The 20,856-nt window shown below is 63.7% G+C and overlaps 1 protein-coding gene across 5 annotated transcripts in view; it reads right to left on the reverse strand.

The window, feature by feature from the left end:
• COBL (cordon-bleu WH2 repeat protein) overlaps positions 1-20,856 on the reverse strand; it is a 114,855-nt gene that overhangs the window by 85,444 nt on the left and 8,555 nt on the right. For 4 of the 5 annotated variants that reach the window (XM_045826912.1, XM_045826909.1, XM_045826910.1 and 1 more), the window contains exon 1: positions 266-712. The exons of the other annotated variant lie outside the window; for it this stretch is intronic. In XM_045826912.1, coding sequence (XP_045682868.1) covers positions 266-708 — 443 coding nt within the window. In that variant the 5' untranslated portion in view covers positions 709-712. Of the gene's footprint in view, positions 1-265; positions 713-20,856 lie in introns of those variants that run through there. 5 annotated transcript variants of the gene reach the window in all.

Genomic DNA, 20,856 nt, shown 5'->3' on the forward strand with positions numbered 1-20,856 from the left:
ATCTGGTAAGGAAACCACCACAGGGTGGGCAGTGCGAGATGCAAGACTCAGTTTCCGATGGGACAGAGATCCCTGCGAACGCAAAACCGGGCGCCTACGGGTCTCACCGGGCGCCGTGCACGTGCCATTGACTTTCCGGCAGAAAGGACTAAAAATATCTCGTGGCATTTAGAAAATCTCACTTCTTTTGATCACTCCATGAATTTAAATCCTCCCCACCCCGCCCCCCAAATCCTAGTCTTAATGCAAAAAAGGAAGCACCTACTGGGATGACAGGAGTGAAGTAAGCGGACGGGCTGTCACTGTCCGCTCGGCCCGGGGGACGGAGGCCACAGGCGTCTGCGGGAGCCACGGGCACCTCCTCCAAGTCCCGGCAGCCCAGGAGCCCCGCCGTCCTGCCAGCGCCGGGGCGGCCCGGGCACCCACTGTAGACGTGACTCCTCCCCGCCAGCGTTTCTGTGCGTCCCCACCCCTGCACGGGGTCACTCCCCAAAACTGCAGGAGTGACCCTCGTCCCTGACACGCAGGCCGGGCCTGCGCGCCCCGCCATCCGCCCCAGCGGGGGCGGGGGACAGCCAGGCGCTTACATAACCTGGCACAGGTGTGGCACCGTATCACGGTCATATAACTCACGAACGCAGGAAACGCTGACTGGCAGCAAGGCGGGTGAGTGTTTGTGAAGGAGCGGTCCGTTCTCGGGGACGCCATTCTACGGTGTGCTGGCTTGAAGACGGCCCTGCCGGCGGCCCTCGTCCACACTTCGGTGAGAACACACGTGTGTGTGTGTGTGTGTGTGTGTGCGTGTGCGCGCGGGACACTCGGTCACATTTCCAGCTATGGCTATGAAGGTCCCCGAGAAACAACGGTCCACACCAGTGAACTGTTACCAGAACACATCAGACGGCCGCCCAGCTACAGCTGGCGGCAGAGGGGTGGCCCTGGGCTGCCGGGGTTCTCGCATCCCGGAACTTGAACTGAAGGACACCGGGACCGTGGGGGAGGGCGGGGCGGGGCGGTGACTCGGGCCCCACCCACCCCTGGTACCGAGCCACCCAAGGCAGGAGCCTTTCAGTCACCTGTTCAATCCTCCCCAGAGGGCTGCCGGCCGGAGGGCTCCCGGTGCCGAGCAGGAGCTGAAATGCGTGTTTTGGAAGCGTGCAGCGCACACGTGATACACTGTCCTCCAAGTTACCACCAGGGAGCAGATGTTTCACTGAAGATTACTTCCCACAGACACAAAGTATCATCACTGCGTTTTTTATTTGTTCTAGCGCCCCTGGCTCAGCCAGTCTCTGTAACTATCTAAATAGGAGCTTACATTTAAAAGACCCTGAAAAATATTTTCAATGGCAATTTTTTTTTTAAATAAAAATAAGAGAAGCCTCAAACATGCCACCTGCTGGCCGGGCTGGATTTTAAGGGGAAAATGAGTCAAGTCATCGCCAAAGCAACAGAACTATGCCAAAGAAGAGTCAGATCTATTTCCTGACCTTCACGTCCTGGAAAATAACTTTGCCAAGTTGATTGCAGTAACACCTCAACCATCCGAGGCGTCCAGAGACACCGGGACACCTGGGCGGATGCAGAAGACTGGCTGGAGACACTGTGTCCTGGGGCAGACACCTTGAGTCTCAGTGCGCTGTGGTTCCTGTCCGGTGCGTTCACAGGCCGGCACTGCCGAACCAATCTGCATGTGCCTCACGCCTGACACGCCGCCTGCGCTGGCCCAGACCGCGGGCCACTGACAGGGTCAGGCACGCCGACAGGTGGTGCGGACGGAGGGAGGGGTAAAAACGGCCCCGGGGGGGCTCCTGCCACAGAAACGGCCCCCACCCGAGACTCGGGCCACGCAGACACAAAGCAGGGCTTAACCCTGTCTCAGAAAGTGGAAACCTGGACGGGGAAGGGCGGGAGGTGACAACCACCAGCAGGAAACTCTGGCTGAGCCTGGAGCCCGAGGCTTTCCCCAAATCCTCCTTCACCCCCCCGCCCCCCGCAGAGCCCGGTGGGGGAGCAAGCTGAAGTGAGTCTGTCTGCGCCCAAGGAGCCCCCCGGCACGTGAGGGCGGAGCGCGGGGCGCTGGACGAATCTCCCGCACTGCTGCAGCCGCAGACCCCCGCGTCCCACCGAGAGAGGGTGCACAGCAACTCGGAACCCCTCCACAGAAGGGCCCACAGCAGGTAGGGCGGGCTGCTCTGCCTGCACCTGGAGGCGGGGGCTCGGCGCTGCATCAGAGACTCAGCCAGTGTCCCCGCTGTACGTGACCTTTAGAAGTAGCTGCTGCCCCGGCTGGCGCAGCTCAGTGGATTGAGTGCGGGCTGCGAACCAAAGCATCGCAGGTTCGATTCCCAGTCAGGGCACATGCCTGGGTTGCAGGCCATGGCCCCCAGCAACCGCACATTCATGTTTCTCTCTCTCTGTCTCTTTCTCCCTCCCTTCCCTCTCAAAAATAAATAAATAAAATCTTTAAAAAAAGATCATAGATGTTTAAAAAAAAGGTAGCTGCTCGTTCCCGGCCCCACTTGCGACAACACACTCTCCCAGAGCTGCCGGAGACATGCAGCGGGGGAGACTGCGCACGCGGCAGCGTCTGCAGAGCGCCCCCCGTGGGCCCAGTTGCGTCTTCATGCCCGGACTCACGGGAAACGGTTTCTGTTTTCACAAGAAAACCGCAGGGAAGCACCCCCGTTTCCTCGGCACCACTCGCGGAGCCCGTGGAGTGAGGCCGTCCGCCCCTCTGCCGCAGGTTCGGAGCCTGTGCGCAACTCGGGGTGGGGGGGCCCGGCCAGGCGGCTCCGCCGCACGGCTGTGCTCCCCCTTCGGAGTGGTGGGCACTCTGTGGGGGGACACTGGAGGACGAGGGTCACTGGCCGCCCGGGGCTCCGGCCACGCTTGCCCCCGTGACGTGAGCGTCCGGTCACCAGCCCTGCCCAGGCCTGGACCGCCCGTCGGGGATGTTTAAGCTGCACGATTTCTTCGGAATATATTTAGCCGACGTTTTCCCTTCCTCTCTCCTTTGCCTGTTTGAGTAGCACCACGGACTCGCGACACACTCGGGACTGCTGCATTTTTAAAACGGAACTCCTGTAGTCTGTTACTTTTCTTCTTGTTGGTGGGGGCCCTTGGAGCAGCTCCTGGGCCTCCGTGACATCAGTCTCACGGGGCTTTGAACTCGTCCTTGCTTTCCGGCCCGAGGCGGCCCCGACGCACTCAGGTCAACACCCGGGATAAGCCACTTCTCCAAAGACTTTACGTGGGGAATCACGGGTAGTGTCACTGTAAGGCAGGGGCCATTGCTGTTTTGTACAGTGTGTGTGTGTGTGTGTGTGTGTGTGTGTGTGAGAGAGAGAGAGAGAGAGAGAGAGAGAGAGAGAGAATCCAGTGTCCCACAGTTCCCACTTCCACGTTCCATGCCATTAGCGTACCCTACCCCTTCCCCCCGCCCTGCACCCCGACGGAGTCACTTCAGAGCGACACCACCGCCACCGCCACCGCCACCAGCGGTCACTGAGCGGCCGCGAGCTCGCGAGTTCCTCGCTGTCCCTCTTGCTCTTGAACTGCGTTCCACTGAGGACATTCGGTCAGGGAGCTCTGCTCTGAAACTCCCAGGACAGACCCTTGACTCTGGGCAGGAGTGTGTTCAAACCTGCACAGTTACGCTTCTTTGTTTGTATTTGTTTTCAGCTTTCTATAATTTTCCCTCTTCGCATGTGCCACTGGGTGTACAGGGGACGAACAAGAAACACCTTCCGCGTCTACCCTGGAACCCGAACCACGCCAAAGCCTCAGGAAAAACGCAGACCACACCCCCGCACCCTGGCTCCACGCCCCACCCCCGGGCTCTGCCCCCTCCTCCTGTCCATCTTCCTGGAGAGAGTCCCCTGGAAAACAGCCCCCACCCTCCCCTCCACTCCCCAGGTTAGACCCTAGAAATGCCCACAGCCTAGCGTTTCCTAGAAAGTGGCCGGTGGAGTTTGCATGAGGCTGTGGGCCCGATAGAGCGACCCCGTGAGTGACCCTTGCAACTTTTGTTGGCGTCGTGGCCACCTCGGAGGCCGTGGGGGGGAGTCTCCGTGAAGACGGCACCGTCGGGAGGGTGAGCTCCACGGATCACCCCCCCGACCCCCTCAGCCCTCGGCGGGGAGCCCCGTGAGCGAGCCCGGGGGCCGCCGGGACGGTGTCTGTGGGCGGGTGATGTCGAAGCGGTGCCGGCATGGGAAAGGCCACTTCCTTCCACGCGCCCCGACCTCGGCCGAGCCCCCCCTCCGCTCATTACGACCCGCCTGCTGGGCAGTGGCAGCCGGCCGCCAAACGCGTGTCCCTCAGAGCTGCTCGCGAGCCACGGCTCCCACGGGAGGCCGGGGTCAACCCGAACGCTCCGTTCTATTCCTGGCCCCGCTGCGTGGAGGATGCCAGATTCCGCCGCCTAAAAATACATGTTCAAGATGCATAATGAGACTCAGAGAGGCCGCCGGCCGCCTCCCGCAGCCGCTGGGAGGGCTCACGGGGAACATGCCGGGAAGCCCACCGGGGGGAGACCACCAGGGGGAGACTGGACACCCAGCTGCTGCTGCTGCTGCTGCTGGACGTGCCCTCGCCGTCTCAGGGGAGGGGACACTCAGCCGCACCGCGGGTTTTGTAGCGTTCCCTCTCTGCTGCATTACCCGTGACCAGACCGGAGGAAGGGCAGACAGCACCCCCGCCCCGGGCGGACCAGTTGTCTCCCACCCCCACGCCGTGCTGACCCTCACTGGGGAAGGTCGCCCCCGCGGCCCCACCCCGGAGCGGCTGGCGCGCCGTGCTGGGCAGTGTGGCCAGGCACAGGCTCGCCCAGGATGGAGGGAGGGGCAGAAGAAACGTGGTCTGAGATGGCCTGTCGTGGGGCCCGGGGCGATCCTCCCGCTGAGGCCTGCTACCCACTGGCGGGACAGAGGACCCCGGGTCCGAGGGGGTGGCGGAGGGTTCTCCCCGTGCGTCTGTCCTGTGGGGAGCCAGGCCCTCGTGAAACTACCACGGCCCCGCGGCCACCCTGCAGGGCTGGCAGGGTCAGCCCCCAGGCCCCTGAGAGACCGGCCCCCCCCCCTGCTGCGCCCCCAGCCCCCGTGGAGCGTGCGAACCCACCTTGTGTGTGGGGGGCAGAGTGGGGGTGGCCCCGTGGCCTGGACCCAGGGTCAGAGTGCGGCCATCCCTCCCCCACGGCCTGGTGGCCGTCTTCCCTCCTTGCTCTGACACGCTCGCAGACACAGGGGTTTCTGAGCCGGGCTCTGCAGAGCCGGGCGGCTCCGGGGGGACCTCAGATTCCACGGCACGTGGTGGTGGCAGTTGCCCAGCGGGTCCCGGACACACAGGTGGGGAGTTCCCAGGCAGCGGGCCCACGACTCGGGCCGCTCAGTGGGCCCCTGGGTGCTTTCTGCGCCTAGGCCCACGAGTTCTCGTCCTCCTCCTCCTCCTGTGCTTCCTGAACGGAAGGGCGGACACCCGGGCGGTCTGGCCCAGCAGCAGCCGCTCCAGCCACGCTCCTCCCGGGGCTTTTGGAAGCGACCCGTCCGGGCCACGGGCACGCTGCTCCGTGGCAGAAAAGCCCGCCGTCCAGGCCTCTCTGCAGGCACCGCGACTCACAGCCGCGGACGGGCACGGACGGCCCAGCGTGGTTCTGCGTTCCAGTCAGATGCTGGCCTCCCGCAGGAAGGGAGCCACGGCAGCCTCGGGACCCGCGTGCACTTTCCACCACCTGGGGACACCCGTGGGTGCTCCGTGCAGCTCCCAGACAGCTTCCAACATGTCCCCACTCACGGGAGCCCTGTGGCGGGGGGGGGGGGCCAGGCCAGTGTCACCAGCCAGGACGGGAGAACTCAGAGACGCTGTGACACTCGACGAGGGTCCCCGACGGGTACCTGACACAGGTGTCTGATGAGAAGCTTTATGACTTTGCTGCACTGCTTAACCCACAACCATGTCCTCTCCCACGTCCTGCTTCCGTAAGGGACGGTCTAAATGGAGTGGGCATTGCTCTCCACAGACATGGGTGTGAGGCCCAGGCCCCGGCAGAGAGTGGGTGTCCTTCATCGAATGCATTCAAGGGCTCCTTACAGCTTACGTAACAGGGGCAAGGTTTTGGGAGGGACTGGGAAGCCCAGGGCCGAACCCCAGCAAGGAAACCGGGCGGAGCTGCTGGGGGCCGGAACTGGAATGCAGGCCGCACAGGGGGACGCATGGGTCAGGCCACCAGCTCCCTGGGGCTCGTGTCTGTACGGCCTCCGGAGAGCTGTTGGGTGGGGGCCGGGGAGGCCCAGGGGGCACTGGGAGCTCAGGGTGCGGGTCACCTTCTCCCTCCAGCACCGTCCCGCTCCTGCGCCTGGGCCCCATGGCCGCGAGCCTGCTGTCAGGGGTAGGGCAGCGCTGACCTCCACGGGGCCGCAGGTGCCGGCTCGGATGCCGGTCTGCAGCAGGCGCACCCAGCATGGTGGGTCCCGAGTCCCCATCAGAAGGGCCCCGTCCTCGGGCACCTCGGGATCTCAAATCAGTCACGTGGCCAAGACGCTCGCACATTGTTTGACCCTCCTTGGAGGTTCAAGGACAACGAGCGGCAGAGCCCAGCTGGGGAAGCAGTGTGTGTGATGGCGCTGCAGCTGCCCCGTGGACGGGAAGGGGAACCTTCGCTGGCGGGTTATCGGGTGGGTGCACTGGGCACCGCCTGTCCCCACAGCAGCTGGGGGTCTCCCCCGCGCCGGCGCCGGGGGCCCGGGTACCTGTGAGGGCAGGGACCCAGGTGTGGCTCCTTGTGGGGTGGGGGGGGGCAGGCAGGTTTCAGCTGCAGCCGGTGACTGGAACGGCCCGGAGGGAGCCGGCCAGACTGGTTGGACCGGATCGCACTGCCGGTGGCGACGCCGTCCCCGTCACTAGACACCTTTTTGGCAGCCGGCCCCCGTTTCGTGAGGACGCCGCAGACAGGGGGAGCATTCGACAGGGGGTCCGCTGCCACTCCCGCTTCCAGCGAGGACGGGAGACGGCCGGCGGGCACGCCACGCCGACCACGAACACGCACATGGACTCCAGGCCTCCTTCAGTGCCCCGGACGGCCCCGTTTCCATGAGAGAGGGGACAACACCTGGGGGGTGGCGAGGGAAGGAGCGGACCCCCACCCCCCGCTCGGTCTGAGCCCCCGCCTGAGCCGCAGCCTCCTGGGGGGGTCGCGGAGCCACGGGCCCACGCGGGGTCGAGACCTCCCCGGACGACACCTGCCTCCAGCAGCGGCAGCGGTCTGAATCGAGGACGGCGAGCTCCCGCCGCGCAGCGCCACGCCGCTGGGCCAGGCCGGGCAGGGCAGGGCAGGGCAGGCGCTCCGTGCCGTGGGGCCGGTGGACGTAACCCCTAAACCAAACGTGACCCCCAAGCAGCCCCTGACGCTCGAAGCCAGGCACTCGCCACGGCCCCTGCAGCCGGGACAGGGGACACCCCAGCCCAGCCAGGGAGGGGCCTCAGGGTGGGGCGGAGTGCAAGGGGGCCTGGGGCGGTCCCGGCCTTGATCTGGGGGGGGTGACTTCCCCATGACCCCCCCCGCCACACACACACAAATGCAAGAAATATTCCATAAGTACGTGCTACCCCTTAACGGTGGAGCAGGAGGGGCCCCACACGCCAGGTCCGGTCTCCCCTGAGCCCCAGGACGCACGGACGGATGGCCTCTCTGTGGTGCTGGTGGGCCCCAGCTTTCGGTTCTTCAAAGGCCCACTGGCGTGTGGTTGGAGGGGTAATAATATGGGCGTCACATTTATGGTTTTAACTTGAACGTTTCACCTAAAATGTCATAGGGTGTGCTGCAGTGCCGTTCTGTTGCAGAGTTACGTGCTCGCCGCAGTTTGTAAGAAAGGATTTTGTAAGAGAACAAGGACGTTCTGTGTGCCGGACCCCGTGCAAAGCCCCCCTGGAAGGCAGGGGGCAGCGGCCCGGGGCTGAGCCGCCGCGGAGACCCCACTGGAGACCCGGGCGGGGCCCGTCTGCAGGGCGGCACCCCAGAGAGGTCTCCCGCCGCCCCGGCTCTGCCCGGGGTCTAGACGGTCGCCCGCTCCCGGTTCCGGTGCCCAGAGCCCAGCGGCGTGCACCCCGCTGCCCCGCCTCAGAGACACTGCAGAGAGGGGGCCGGGGACCCGGAGAGGCGAGGCCCCCTCACCGCACAGCCGGGGGACAGGGGACAGGGAGAATGTGGCTGCTGTGTGTTCAAAGTCGGATTTCTCCCAACCTGCTCTGACCTGCCTCCAAAGCCGCCCCCCGCCCTTCACATGACCCTGACCACCCCCCACACCGAGGAAGTTCCGGAGTTGCGGGGGCGGCGAGCCGGGGACACCAAATACATGTGAGAGAGAGAGTTCGGCCCCCTGAACGGCCGACTGTATATTTCTTATAAACCCTAATAGCACACTATTTACTGTGAACACTACAGAAGTTATGCAGAGACAGACGTTTGGAAAGGAGAGCACAAGAACAAACACTTCCTCCCCCAAGCCCACTGGAAGGGGAGGCAGGCAGGTCAGCGGGGCGCACCCCTCTGTTCGGGGGCCACCTCCCGCTCCACACCTGTGGCAGCAGCGTGTGGCCTGGTGTGGCCCCCGCCCCGGAGGGCAGGGTGTCCGGGGCTGATGTCCTGGGTGCCCTGTGCCTTCTTTTCCGCAGCCAGGAAACTTCCTGCATCCCTCCAGGAGGGCAGGTGACCTGAAACCGGGGGCAGTGCTCCGGACAGGTGTCCCCGAGCTGGGTGGGGGAAGCAGCGCCCACAGCTCAAGGGTGTCTGCCAGGAGGGGGCACCCCCTAGCGGGGGCAGCCCTCCGTGGGGCCACATGCCCTTCACCAGGGGCAGCACGGTCGGCAGTGTGCACAGAGCGCTGCCCCTGCCCCCGATGGCCCTCCCTCCCACCTCGTCCCACGAGGATCAAAAACGGCCACAGGGGCCCCGAGGGACCCAGCGTCCACTCTATGTGAGGAGTCATGACGGGCAAACAGCGGGACCTCCGGGGCCTGACAGAGCAGGTGCCTGCCGAGCCGGTGGCTGGTGGGGGGCTGGGAGCGCGAGCTGTGCTGTTCACGTTCCCTGGGCGACAGAGCTCCAGGTCAGGGGCTGGCGCCTCGGCAGGTCCCGCAACCCCAGGGCGGATGGGGCGGGGGAGGCGGTGGGGGAGAGACAGCAGACAGCAGGTCCCCAGTGCCCCCAGCTCTGTGACCGGCTAACTGCTCAGTGCCCCTTGGGACAGGCCCCAGAATCCTAGCTGTGTCTCCGAGGAACATCACGGGCGGAAGGAAGGAGACTTCATCCTCACGGCTGGGTTCTACCTGGTGTCTGACCGTCCGCGGCTCAGGAAGGGGGAGAGGGGCGTGTCCCTGCAGGGAAGCCAGGGCGTCACGTTCTGCTCCTGTGGGACAAGAGGGACAAGAGGGACAGCCGCCACGCAGGGCCCCTGATCTGACTGGTCAAACCAGGAAGTGAGGCTCTCGCCAGACGTGGGCGCTGGGTCGGAACCTGCTGAGGCTGGACCCTGGCCGTGGCAGCTCGGGGTCCCGGTCCAGAGCGCCGGCCCCAGGCCGGTCCCACCCCAGGGCGCCCTGGTCTCCTCCAGGGCAGCAGACAGACGAGACACAGCCTGGACCAGAGCAGGCACGGCCGTGACCCCAGCTCACTGCCCCCAATCTCCTTTGATCCGTGAAAGCCAGAGCCAGGAAAGGGAGCGAGATTTCTTGACAGTTTCTTTGCAGACACTGCCTGTTAGTTTGCCAGAGTTTCAGCTAGAAAACTGGCGTGCACAGTCATGCCAATCGTCCGTCAAAGCAGCCTTGGTGGGGAAACAAGGTGTGCTCTGTAGCCGCGACGACGATCCCGGCGGGCGCGTGCACCCTGCAGCAGCCCTCGGCGAGCAAGTGCGCAGCTGGGCTCGCCAGGACACGGGGCCGTTAGAAGCCCCCATGGTGGGTGGGGCTCCTCCCCCCTCCGTCTGGACTCAATCAAGCCGGCAAACCGGGAGAACAGAGACAGGCCAGAAAGCCTGCAGTGCGCCCGCTCCCACCTGAGGCCCGCCCGTGCACCTGGGCGGCCGCGCCAGGGGCTGCCGACACCTGTGTTGTCTCAGGTGCTCTCGGTGCCAAGCATAACCCGGGCGGGCGGCCGGCTCGGGGCGCCCGTCTGAGCGCGCACGGCTGGCCTGGCGGGCAGTGAAAGGCAGCCTTGTCAGGAGACGGGGGAGAGAGACACGGGCCCGAGAAAGGCCTCTTTGTGCCGCCGGAGCACGGCCCGCTCAGAGCCAGCGGCCGACCGGACGGCGGGGGCTCCGCTGGGCAGGCTTCAGAGCGAGGTCTCCCCCAGCGGCTCGCACTGTCGGTCGGAGGCCCGGGGGTCCTCAATGGGCTCATTCAGGCTCCCCCGCGTCCCGTGCCCGCGGTGCGCCCTGCACTGTGCACAGGGCCTCGAGGGGAAGGACGGGCCGGGCCAGGAGACCTCGACTGCTGGCCGGCTGGTGCTCGGCTCACTGTGAAGAGGGAGAACGCTCTGCGTTGGGTCAGCAGAGAAAATGCAGACGCCGGATGCCTGGGAGAGAGACGGCGTGCGGGTGGAGAGGGAGCACCACCCTTCCATCCCCTCGCGGGACCACACTGGGGGCAGGCTATTTCTAAAGCAGATAGGGCGCTGGAAGGGGGAGGGTAGGCACGGAAACTGAAGTCACGAGGATGGAGACCTGAGAGCCCCAGGTCCTTCTCGTCAACGTGGATTTGACGGCCGTTCCTTTAGTGTGAAGTCAGTGCCGAACTGCATTGCACTGCTCCACTTAAAGCAGAAATATAAAAAAAAGAGCCCCAAAGAATACCACACTGGGAAAACCTGCGAGTATGCACGGTGCCGAGATCTCACCCACTGTTTGGTCGCATTTGATTATGTTTACAGAGGCGCTGTGGCAGCTCATCAGCTAAGGAACGGGCACTGCCTCTCCAGCGTCCACCGAATGCTGCTGGCCCTCGACCCCGCAGAGCCTGCTCCCGGGGACCCCCCAGGGACAGCCGGTCAGAGCCGGCTCACGCCGGTGCTGGGGGTCTGTGCATCTGTGCACCCGTTCACAAGCTCTAGGGCAGAGAGGACCCGGAGGGAGAGCCTCTGAAAAATGCGGACTCCCTACCAGACTCTGACTCCGGAGCATGCAAAACACATCACGGTCATGCGCAGCAGGCTCTGGGCAGTGGGGCGTGAGCCCTCATGTGGGGGGGGTCCTTATTCCAGGTCCTTCTGAGCAAGAACCTCCATCCACGCCCTGCTGCAGGCACCTGCTTCCAGTTGAGTCCGGGGGCTGCGACATCCAGGAGTGACTGCTCTAGAGCGAAGCGTAAACAGTGGGCATGGCTTGCGTCCCCTGGTCCCCGGGCTGCTGCAGAAGGCAGGCGGGTCCGGCCCAGGCGTGGGCAGGCCGGCCCCTCCCTGCTGTGTCTCCCTAGGGCCGGCACACCGAGGGTGGTGTCCACAACTTTGCAACGGTCGGAGAAAAAAACCCAAAGGCGACGATTTTCTCGTCTGGGACAATCACACGAAATCCCGATGCTGGTGTCCACATAAAAGGCTCTGTTGGAACCAGGCCGCACCGTCCAGGTACAAATCCCCTGAGGCTGCTTCAGCCATCCAGGGCAGGGGGGAGCGGTCCCCGCCCAGCCGCCCTGCCGTCTGTCAGCTGGGGGGCCCTGGACTCCTCAGGCCGCGCCACCTGGCGGGGACAGAGTGAGGAGTGGTCACCCAGCACCCGGGACAGTCCAGCTGCCACCTGGCAGGGGAGAGAGGAGGCGCTCCTTCCGCGTCTTTCGAGGACCGTGGTTTTGACACTGATGACGTTTTGTGGTCTCATGCTGTCCCCGGCTCTCTCTCCTTTCTCCTTCCCTCTGCCCCACAGGGGTTTGTGGGTGTCTGTGTTTTACTGAAGGGGCCCTCACGGCCTCCTTATTCCCTCCTCCAGGCAGCGAGCCGGTCGCTTCCCCAGGAAACACCTTCTGCTTCCCCACGGATAGAAGCTGAGTGACGGCCATCAACTCGGGGGGAGCGTGTGGTTTGAAGGAACTGCCACCCAGCGACATCGGGTGCTCACACGGGAAGACGGGCACCTGGCTCTGGAGACGGCTCCTCCTTTCCTCGCCAACAGGGCAGGGAGCCCAGGGCATCTGTTCTGATCAGCACTCGCAGGGCCGGGCTGGGCGGCCCCCGCCCAGGCGGGTACACTCTGAACTTGTGATAAGATGTTCCTTTGCTCATCAGAGGCGTCGTCATGCAGACGCCCGGGTCCTCGGGCGGTGGCGGGCAGCAGCGCCTGCCTGTCCTGCTGTGCTCCTTCCAGGAAGGGGTCCCCAGGGGGACGTGCGCAGGTGCGGGGGCTCACGGGGGTGGCCGGGGCCCGGGCCCAGCCTTTCCCCAGTGCCTCCTGTGAAGGGGACTCTCTGGTGGGGACTGGCCACGGAGGCACCTGGATCAGGTTGTGTGCTTCAGCACACAGGGGAGAGGGGGCCGGGGGACTCACAAGCAAAGAGGAAGACTGGGCCTGCCAGGGCTGTCAGGCGGGGCAGCGCGAAGTCCCGGGCGCCTGGCCGACCATGCAGAGCTGGGGGGGCCCCGTCCTGGCCGCAGCCCACCCACCAGCGACCCTGCAGAGACGGCCGAGGACACGGCTCTGCCTGGAGTCAGCAGCCGTCGGGCCTCCACACCACCAGCCGCGTCCACTGTCGGCAGACAGGTGGCACTGGGGCACTGGCGACCCCTGCCCAGTCAGCAGCTCCACGGGGCCCGTCACTGGCTGTCCCCTGTCCCCTGTCCCCTGCCCCCCCAGTGTTCCGGGAGAACGCCACACTGAATCTCACAGGAAGTGGTTACTTTACCTTCACCCCCTCAGTACAATGACCAGGAGAGTGACCCAGCAACTGAGATGGTCACCCCCCACTGGTGGCCTGAAGTTCCTCAGGGAGTTCCTGCATCTCCCAAGGTCACACACGAGAGAGGACGCACGTGTCACCAGCACAAAGCAGATCAGTTTATGTCACTTGCCGGCCTGCACCCTGTACCCACCGGAGATGCCACGGAGAGACACAAACAATAGGACGTGTGGCCCGTGGGGATGCCGGGAGGACGGTCCCATCCCCGGACTCCGGCACGGTGGCCGGCCTCGCGTACCAGCGCCGCAAACACTGGCGCGTCAATACCCGTATCGAATGGTGTGCAAATTTAGAAGCTCCACATTCACAGAAACTCCCACACACCTGCTCACCAAACGGGGGGAATCTGATCCGGAGATTAACTGAATGAGACCTGGGCCTGTCCCGTCCGTGTGGGCGGCGCAGTCAGGGCGCAGGGACCGGCCTCGCTCCCATTTACGGCCACTCGCGTCCCCCCCTCCCCCCAGCCGCACTGGAGACGAGGGTGCTATATTTAGAACAGGTCCGTGATCGCAGGCAGCGGCGCCAGAGAGCTGCGCCCCAGCCTCTCCCCACCGCGCTGTGCTTCCGCGCAGTAAAACCGGCGACAGCTGCCATCTGGACAACGGGCACAGCGCTCCACCCGCGAGGCCTGCCCGTCCAGATGATTTCGGGCTGGAGGCAGCAGGCAGTGACAGAGAGAGCCGGCGGCGGCACAGGCTGGGCGCGCTGGCTCTCTCTACGCCTCCCTCCGACCCATCCCTGCGCCCACGCACCATGCGGCCGGCGGGTGGCTGGCCTCGCCTCCAGGACACTTGTGGCCCTGTGGGGACTGGCACAGCTGTTGCCACTCTCAAATTACTAGCAGGCCCCACCCTGTGCGCTGGCCCAGCACCGAGAAGCTAATAACCATAGGGCCTGGCTGGGTAAAAACCCAGTGACTTACTGCGGGGCCTCACAACTGGTCCATGTGAAAGGGGCCAGACACATTCTAGACGTGAACTTCAGTCGTGACATTATAATGTCTTTCCAGTTTGCTGCTAAAATCCGGATAATTCTAATGACAAACACAGCCCAAGAAACATAGGGGAGGAACCAATTCAACCAAAGAAAAAGAAGATGGTAACCAAGAGGAATAGGAAGGCAAGATTGGACTTTGATCTAAATCTCACACCTTGTATGAAAGTTTACTTAAAATTCATTGCAGAGGTGGATGGAAAAGTAGAAACCGGAGAAAAATCTTCGTAGCCTGGGGTTAGGCAAGAATTCTTAGACACAGCACCCAATGCAAGTCCAAACCATAAAGTGCAAAAAATACGGGGCTTCCTCACAATTAAAAGCCTCTACTTTTCTAGGACAGTTAAAAGAGCAAAGGACAAAGGACAGAAGGGGAGAAAAATATTTGCAAATCACATATGTGACCGAGGAGTTGTATCCACATTACATAAAGAACCTTACCCAAAGTGTCGCAGGTTCGATTCCCAGTCAGGGCACATGCCTGGGTTGCAGGCCATGGCCCCCAGGAACCACACACTGATGTCTCTCTCTCTCTCTCTATCTCCCTCCCTTCCCTCTCTAAAAATAAATAAATAAAATCTTTATTAAAAAAAAAAGAACCTTACAAGTCCAACCTAAGAGACAGCCTGGACCGCGCACACCTCTGTGCCTTCCGCAGATGCAGGGCAGCGGGCCGTTCGTCCCCACCTGCAGACACAGGGCCACAGGCCCCCGCTCTTCCCGCCACTAATGCCACACCCCCCACACAGTGGCGGGCCACCACTAGCGTCAATTAGAAGGGTCACCGACGGCCATCGGCACCCATTCAACACCGACAGGAATTCCGAATTTGGGATACGGTGACCAAGCAACTTTATTCCGTGCAAACAGCTCAAGTGCAATGCAGTCTGGCTGTGGAACAGCACAGCTCCAAGGGGACCCACGGGCAGGTGAGCCCCTCTGGCTGCACAGCTCTGCTGCAGCCGGACACCCTCCTCCAGCTGGGGAAACGTGGTCTCCAGGCTTCCCTGGAGGGGAGAACGGGGTCGCCACCCCCAGGGGAGCCGACAGAGAGACAGCAGTCTTCGCCTCTGGTCTTCGATTGGTGAGTTCTCATGCAAATGAGGACTCCAAATCCTCACAGTGTGATTGGCCCAGCAAGCACTGTCCTGATTGGCTGGAATGGAGCTGCTCTGATTGCTCTGTGAAGATGCTAATGAGGACACGGCAGCACAGCTCTGATTGGATGGGGGAAGTCTCAGTCCTATTGGGGGAAATAGGATCCCAGGAGCTCCTTTATAAGGGCTGATCAGTGGCCGGAACACAGTGCCCGCGGGCAGGGCAGTGCAGAGGTGGGCGGTTTGCCGAGAAGCCCCCGTTTAGACTTGGCTGCCAGGCTCTGCTTTCAAATTAGAGCCCAGCTACCCACTGGCGGCCCCTTCTTGGTAGACGTCTTCTTTCTGGGGGAGGACCGGAGTTACATTTCCAGCAAGGCACAGACTGCTCGTGGGCAGCAGTGGCCGGAACAACCATGCGTGAGTCATGGGCTCCCTCTCAGGGCCAGGAAAATGAGGCCCCCTTTGAGGACCGGCACGTGCCCCACTCTCACGGTGGCAGCCACGGGCAGCAGCACGCCCCTAGCTGCCCAGGGCGTCGACCGCTTTCCTGGCCAGAGCTCTGCTCGCTCGCCCTTCCCCGGCCCAGCTTTCTCTCTCTGGTGCCATCAGCCTTCCTGGACGCAGGCCCTGCGCCAAGGCCTCGGGGACACAAGGGGGACAGAGAAACTCGGCCGTGCAGGACGACGGACGGAGCTGCCCCAAGAGAGTGCTGGGGGGTGTCACGTGCACAGAAGCCACGGAGACTCGGGCTGGGCCCAGGGTCAAGTCGAACCAGGGAGACAGCGCTTGTGCAAGGGGGGGACTGGCCCTGAGCAAACACAATCAGGTGTCAGACACTATCACGGGGACACACGGCAACGGGCCGGTCACCAGGCCTGTCCTCGGTGCCCTTGGAGACCAGAGGCCACGGAAGTGCCACAGGCACCTCTGATCAGTTGGACTTGGAAATCTGGGGGCTGGCGGCCGGCAGGGGAACTGGGTTTTGGAAGCAACAGGTAAAACAGCCGGCCAGGTGGGGCCTGCCCGCCGAGGGCCAGGGTCTGCCCCGGCAGAGGTCACCGGGACCCCGGGACCCTGGCTGGAGGAGAGGGAGTCTCCGGGGGTACTGATCGGCTTCCCTTTGGATCTTGTTTTGGCCCAGAAGTGGGTTTTCCCCAGACAGACGCAGACTCGGGGGGAAGGGGGTGCTCGAAGGACCGAGTCGTCTTCCCAGAGCCCAGAGGCAACCCCACAGCTCCGCTCCCCACTGCCTCCCCGACCCCACTCACCACCGCAGCCCCCTCCCTGCTCCCCGAGCTTCGGAAGGTTCAGAGAATCCCAGTAAATGCCAAGTCACCCTTCCCCGCAGACGCAGGGCTGAGCTTCCCGGGGGCTCCGGGCTCCCGCCTCCGGCAAGACGACCCCAGGAGCGATGCTGGTTGCTCTGGGCTGGTCCCTGCCGGGACAGTATCGCCCTGTGCTGCGGGGTCACGACCCGCCCCCACCCTGCTAGAAGGAAGCCCGGGCCTGGGGGTGGGGGGGGCAGCGCGAATCTGCACACGGGGCACACAGCACACACCCCGACCCACCCTGGTGGCTCAGGCACACAGGCAGACGGGCGCGGGGCCGAGACGCAGAGGGAGCTGCAGGGCCAGGAAGAGACGGGAAGGCAGCGAGGAGGCGCTGGCAGTGGTGGGGCCGGCAGGGGTCAGCCTGGCCGGAGGTGACGGGGGCCATCTCCTCCTCGGACCAGCGGTGCCAACCGGCAGGCTCAGCCTGAGCAGCTCCCACGATCGTGCACACGGCGGCCTTGAGGGCGGCCTGGGAGGTTTCCGCGGGAACAGGAAGCTCGGCGCTCAGGAGGAAGGAAGGAAGGAGAGTCCCGGCGGCCCCGTTAGCCAGCGGTGCCCAGGGAGCGTGTGCGAACGCCGCTCAGCCGGCCCTGGGCCTTTCCCGTGAAGTAGTGATGCTCCTCCCCCCAGAGATTAAAATGTAGAAGCTCCACAACGGGCACTTGGGAGCCTCTGTACTTTTGTCCTCTACTTTCATGTGTTTTCACACTTCCATCGTATTTTTGGAAAAGAAAAATAACCGTTTTTGTCACTTGAAGTCATTCACTGGGCGGAGTGGATGGAGTCTTGGGGAAGCTCCCTGAAAAGTCATCGAATCCAAGTGATCTTTTCTCACCTTTCAGGGTGAGTATGATTTAAACATAAGTGACAATGACATAGAAATAAAAGGGCTGAATCGGAGCCGGGCAGGTGTACCTGGGCCCGCCTCCGGGGCGGGGCCCGGGGGCGAGCTCCCAGCCAGCTGTCTGTGCTCCTGGCACGTCCAGAGTGACGAGGACCTGGACCCCTGGGACCGCAGGGCCCCTGGGGTGGGTGCTCACTGGGTCGCAGGTGCCGGGCCCCCCTGCAGCGGAAACCCCCCCGGTCCTGGGTGGAGCGGTTCCACTCCCTGCAGACATGTGCCTGCCGTGGGGCTCCGCTACCGCGTCCCTCAGTAGTCGCCCAAGAAAAGGGGGTGCAGGTCCACGGGAAGACGACACATGGACGTTCGCAGGAGCAAAGCCGGAGCCACCCACACCCACGTGTGTCGACGAGAGAACAGGCAGGCGTGCTGTAAAGGACTCGGTGAGTGACACGCCCCGCCACACTATACAGGACACTGCGGTGTAACTGCACGTCGACACAGCCGTGCCGCGTACAAGAACTAGAGGAGAACGAGTGTGCACAATGCCACTCAGAGAAGATTCTAGAATGCGCAAAGTCGCCTGCAGGGACAGGCTTCGGGTCAGTGGCTGCCCGGCTGCAGAGAGGCTCCGGAAGCCTCCGGCCCGGACAGGAGGGCGTTGAATCTTTGCGGGTGACTGTTGCAAAGGCGGAAACGTCGGCCAACACTCTCCGACCCGTGCGCCCCGGCGTCTGTGTACGAGCCCACCCCGATCTTGACCGGCGGGTGCGGCCTGCGGTGCGTTGTCTCCATGGCACGGAGAAAAACGGACGCACTGTCTGAGAGAGGCCTCTCCAAAACGCTGGGGAGAAGAGCGTGACCGAGCGTGTCTGTGAGAACCCGCAGGGCCGCTGGCTGCAGGACCGGTCACTGTGGCGTGTTAGGGGCACCTGGCCACGCGGCGACCTCAGCACGAGAGCCTCAGCCCCTGCCCGACAGCGGTTAGCCTCAGCTTCCGTCAGGCAGGGGCCACTGTAGTCCCCACGGCAGCGTCTGAATGACGGCTGGGTGCGGTCCTGCCCCTGCTCTCGCTGGCCCAGGGGCACCCACGGACGTCTGCGTCTGGGGACCCAGCGTGGGGCTCGTCATGCTCGGCTTCTGCCCTGCTGACGCAGAATTAAAAGCTTCACCTGTGTCACCTGTTCCATGAACGTTACTGGATTTACTTCTTTTGTGAAATGCCGCCCCGTTAACCGGAAGGAGAGGCAGACTCCCGGGAGTGTGGGCGGCGCCAGCAGTCACGGCTGCCCTGCCCCATCCAGGGGGACGTCTACGCGAGGTCAGGGTCCCCCCCACCTCGGCAAAGCGCACGCGACCTCCCGGAGACCGGGCACCCCATGCTGACAGCCTCGTGGAGGCTTGTCCTCTGCACCTGTCCACACCTCTTAGCTCTCCTCTCCAATTGTCAGGGGAAAAGGAACGCCCACCGAATGCAGCTCCCGGTGCCGGTGTCCATGAGCTGATCTCGGCGCGGCGTTGCCAGCCCCTCCGCCTGGCCGCTCTGGGCGTCGGCAGGGGTGTTATATTTAACAACTGTTTCAGCGCCACCTCTTTCTGAGAAGGCCTTTCATAAAAATAACCCTGCTGGCTCGCGGCCCCGCCCTGCCAGCGGGACGGGCTGCCCTTCCCTTGTGGGCGCTCCTGGGGCGCTCGGCTCCCAGCCCCCCAGCAGCTCCGCGTGGGACGCTTGTTGGGGGACCCGACCTCCCCCGTCCACTTGGACTCTGTCAGGTCGGGGGCAACGTGCCCGCACCCACCCAGGATGACAGCGCGTGGGCGCGTTTCAATGCACTCTGATGTTCTGAAAAAAAAATTACAGCTAATGAAACGCATGCCACTTAGAGGGGATCTCTACCAGTGAACATGGATGGTATTGTCCTTAAACACCCATCCCGTTTGTGGGAGCAGATGGGGTGCAAAGTGCGCACAGGAATAACCCCCCGCAGAGGACTTCCGTTCGGAGTTGGCCTTCCGAGGCTGGAAGAGAATCGGATGAGGGCAAGGAGAGAACTCAGCGTGGCTTCACTTTCTTTCTGTGGTTTCGCTGTTCTCGCCAGAGCGTTCTTTCACAGAGGCTGGCTATTTCTCGTCTTTTCGATCAGCAGCTGATCTTCCGACAAACGGGCGCGCAGGTATTTCCCAGAGCAGCTGCTTCTGACCCGCCCGGGGGGGGCCCCCTCACGGCCGGTGCCGGGGACCGAGGAGTGCTCGATGCACAGTGGGGCTGCCCGTCCCCAAAGCCACTAGCCTGAACCACGGGAAGCGCAGTGACATGCACCCACACAGGCCTCGGGGAGCACGTTTGGTGGCGGAGGACAACGGTGCCCCACGCCTACAGTTTCCCTCAGAGCAAGCCCACGCCCAGAAGCTGGGGCGGTGCCCGCACTCATACAGGTCACTCCAGGCCTCACCCGGAGGACGGATGGATGAATGGGCGAATGGGGGAGCCATCTTCAGCCGGGACGGGCCAGCAGGTTGCCCAGGGCCCCCGGGAGAAGCCGAGGCGGGTCTTCACCGAAAGCCCCCGGGGAACGGGACGCAGGGAAAGGAGAAGGCCCCCACGGGCTCGGATGGAAAGAGCCGACAGTGTTCGAGGCTCCGCACCCCGCAGGGCCCCCTGCGGATCCCCCACAGTCCCCTCCCAGCCCCCAGGGTGGCCCTCGCAGACCGGGACGGGCAATCCTGCCGCGTGCGCACGGGCCAGCTTCCCGGCTTCCACGCCTGTGGACGGTCCCCGTCTCCAGAAAAGAGTGTCTTTGGTGACTGCGTGAGGCGTGGGTATCAACCGAACTTCCCCTGGTAACTGTTTCACCACATACTCACGTACCAAACTGTCACGTTGTAGAGCTAAAACGAGTACAATGTTACGCATCCATCAATTCTATCTCAGCACAAACAGCAACGCCTGACCTTCTCCATGTGTTAGCCCCCCCCCTCTGCCCACAGGGCGCACAGGTCGTGTTGGAGGGAGGGCAGGCCCTAGAACTGGAGCCTTCCCCCGCCCCCCAAACTTTAAACAGACGGCCAAGCACTCCGCTGCCCCTCTGAGCGTCCCCATCTCGCACACCGCGCGCACTCCCGTCCATGTCCCCCCCCCCCAGACAGGGGGTCAGGAGGGCAGCGTCCTGGGAGAGCCTCCTGTGAGTCTCTTTCCACGTTCCCCCCCCACCCATGAGGGAGGCAGTGGAGGGACCCTTCCCAGCTGCACCGTGGGAAGAGCACACACGTCTCCCAGGAGCCGCCCTGCCGGTGCCGAGGGTGCTTCCGGAAGGCAGGGCGCTCGCCTGGGTTCACTGTGGCCCCCAGGAACGGCACCCCAACTCTCCCACAGGACCCCAGGCGGAAAGCTCAGGGATCCGAGCATCACGGATGTTGCCGCCGCCCCCGTGGGCAGGCGGGCAGGTGACTCACTTTCTGGCACGCGCTAAATCGCTGGCCCGGCTCCCCTGACGTAATGCTGCGGCCACGGCAACGACACGGCCCTCACCAGGCCGCGGGCTCAGAAGCAAGCTGCTGCCCCCTCCATGGCTGCAGGCCCCGGGCCCACACACCAGAGTGTTCCGGGGTGCAGGGCTGAGCTGACAGGCCCCCGAGCCTCACTGACAGTTAT

The sequence above is a fragment of the Phyllostomus hastatus genome, unplaced genomic scaffold (genome assembly GCF_019186645.2).
Source record: "Phyllostomus hastatus isolate PE091 unplaced genomic scaffold, TTU_PhHast_1.1 phas_scaffold_78, whole genome shotgun sequence".
NCBI classification, from domain to species: Eukaryota; Metazoa; Chordata; class Mammalia; order Chiroptera; family Phyllostomidae; genus Phyllostomus; species Phyllostomus hastatus.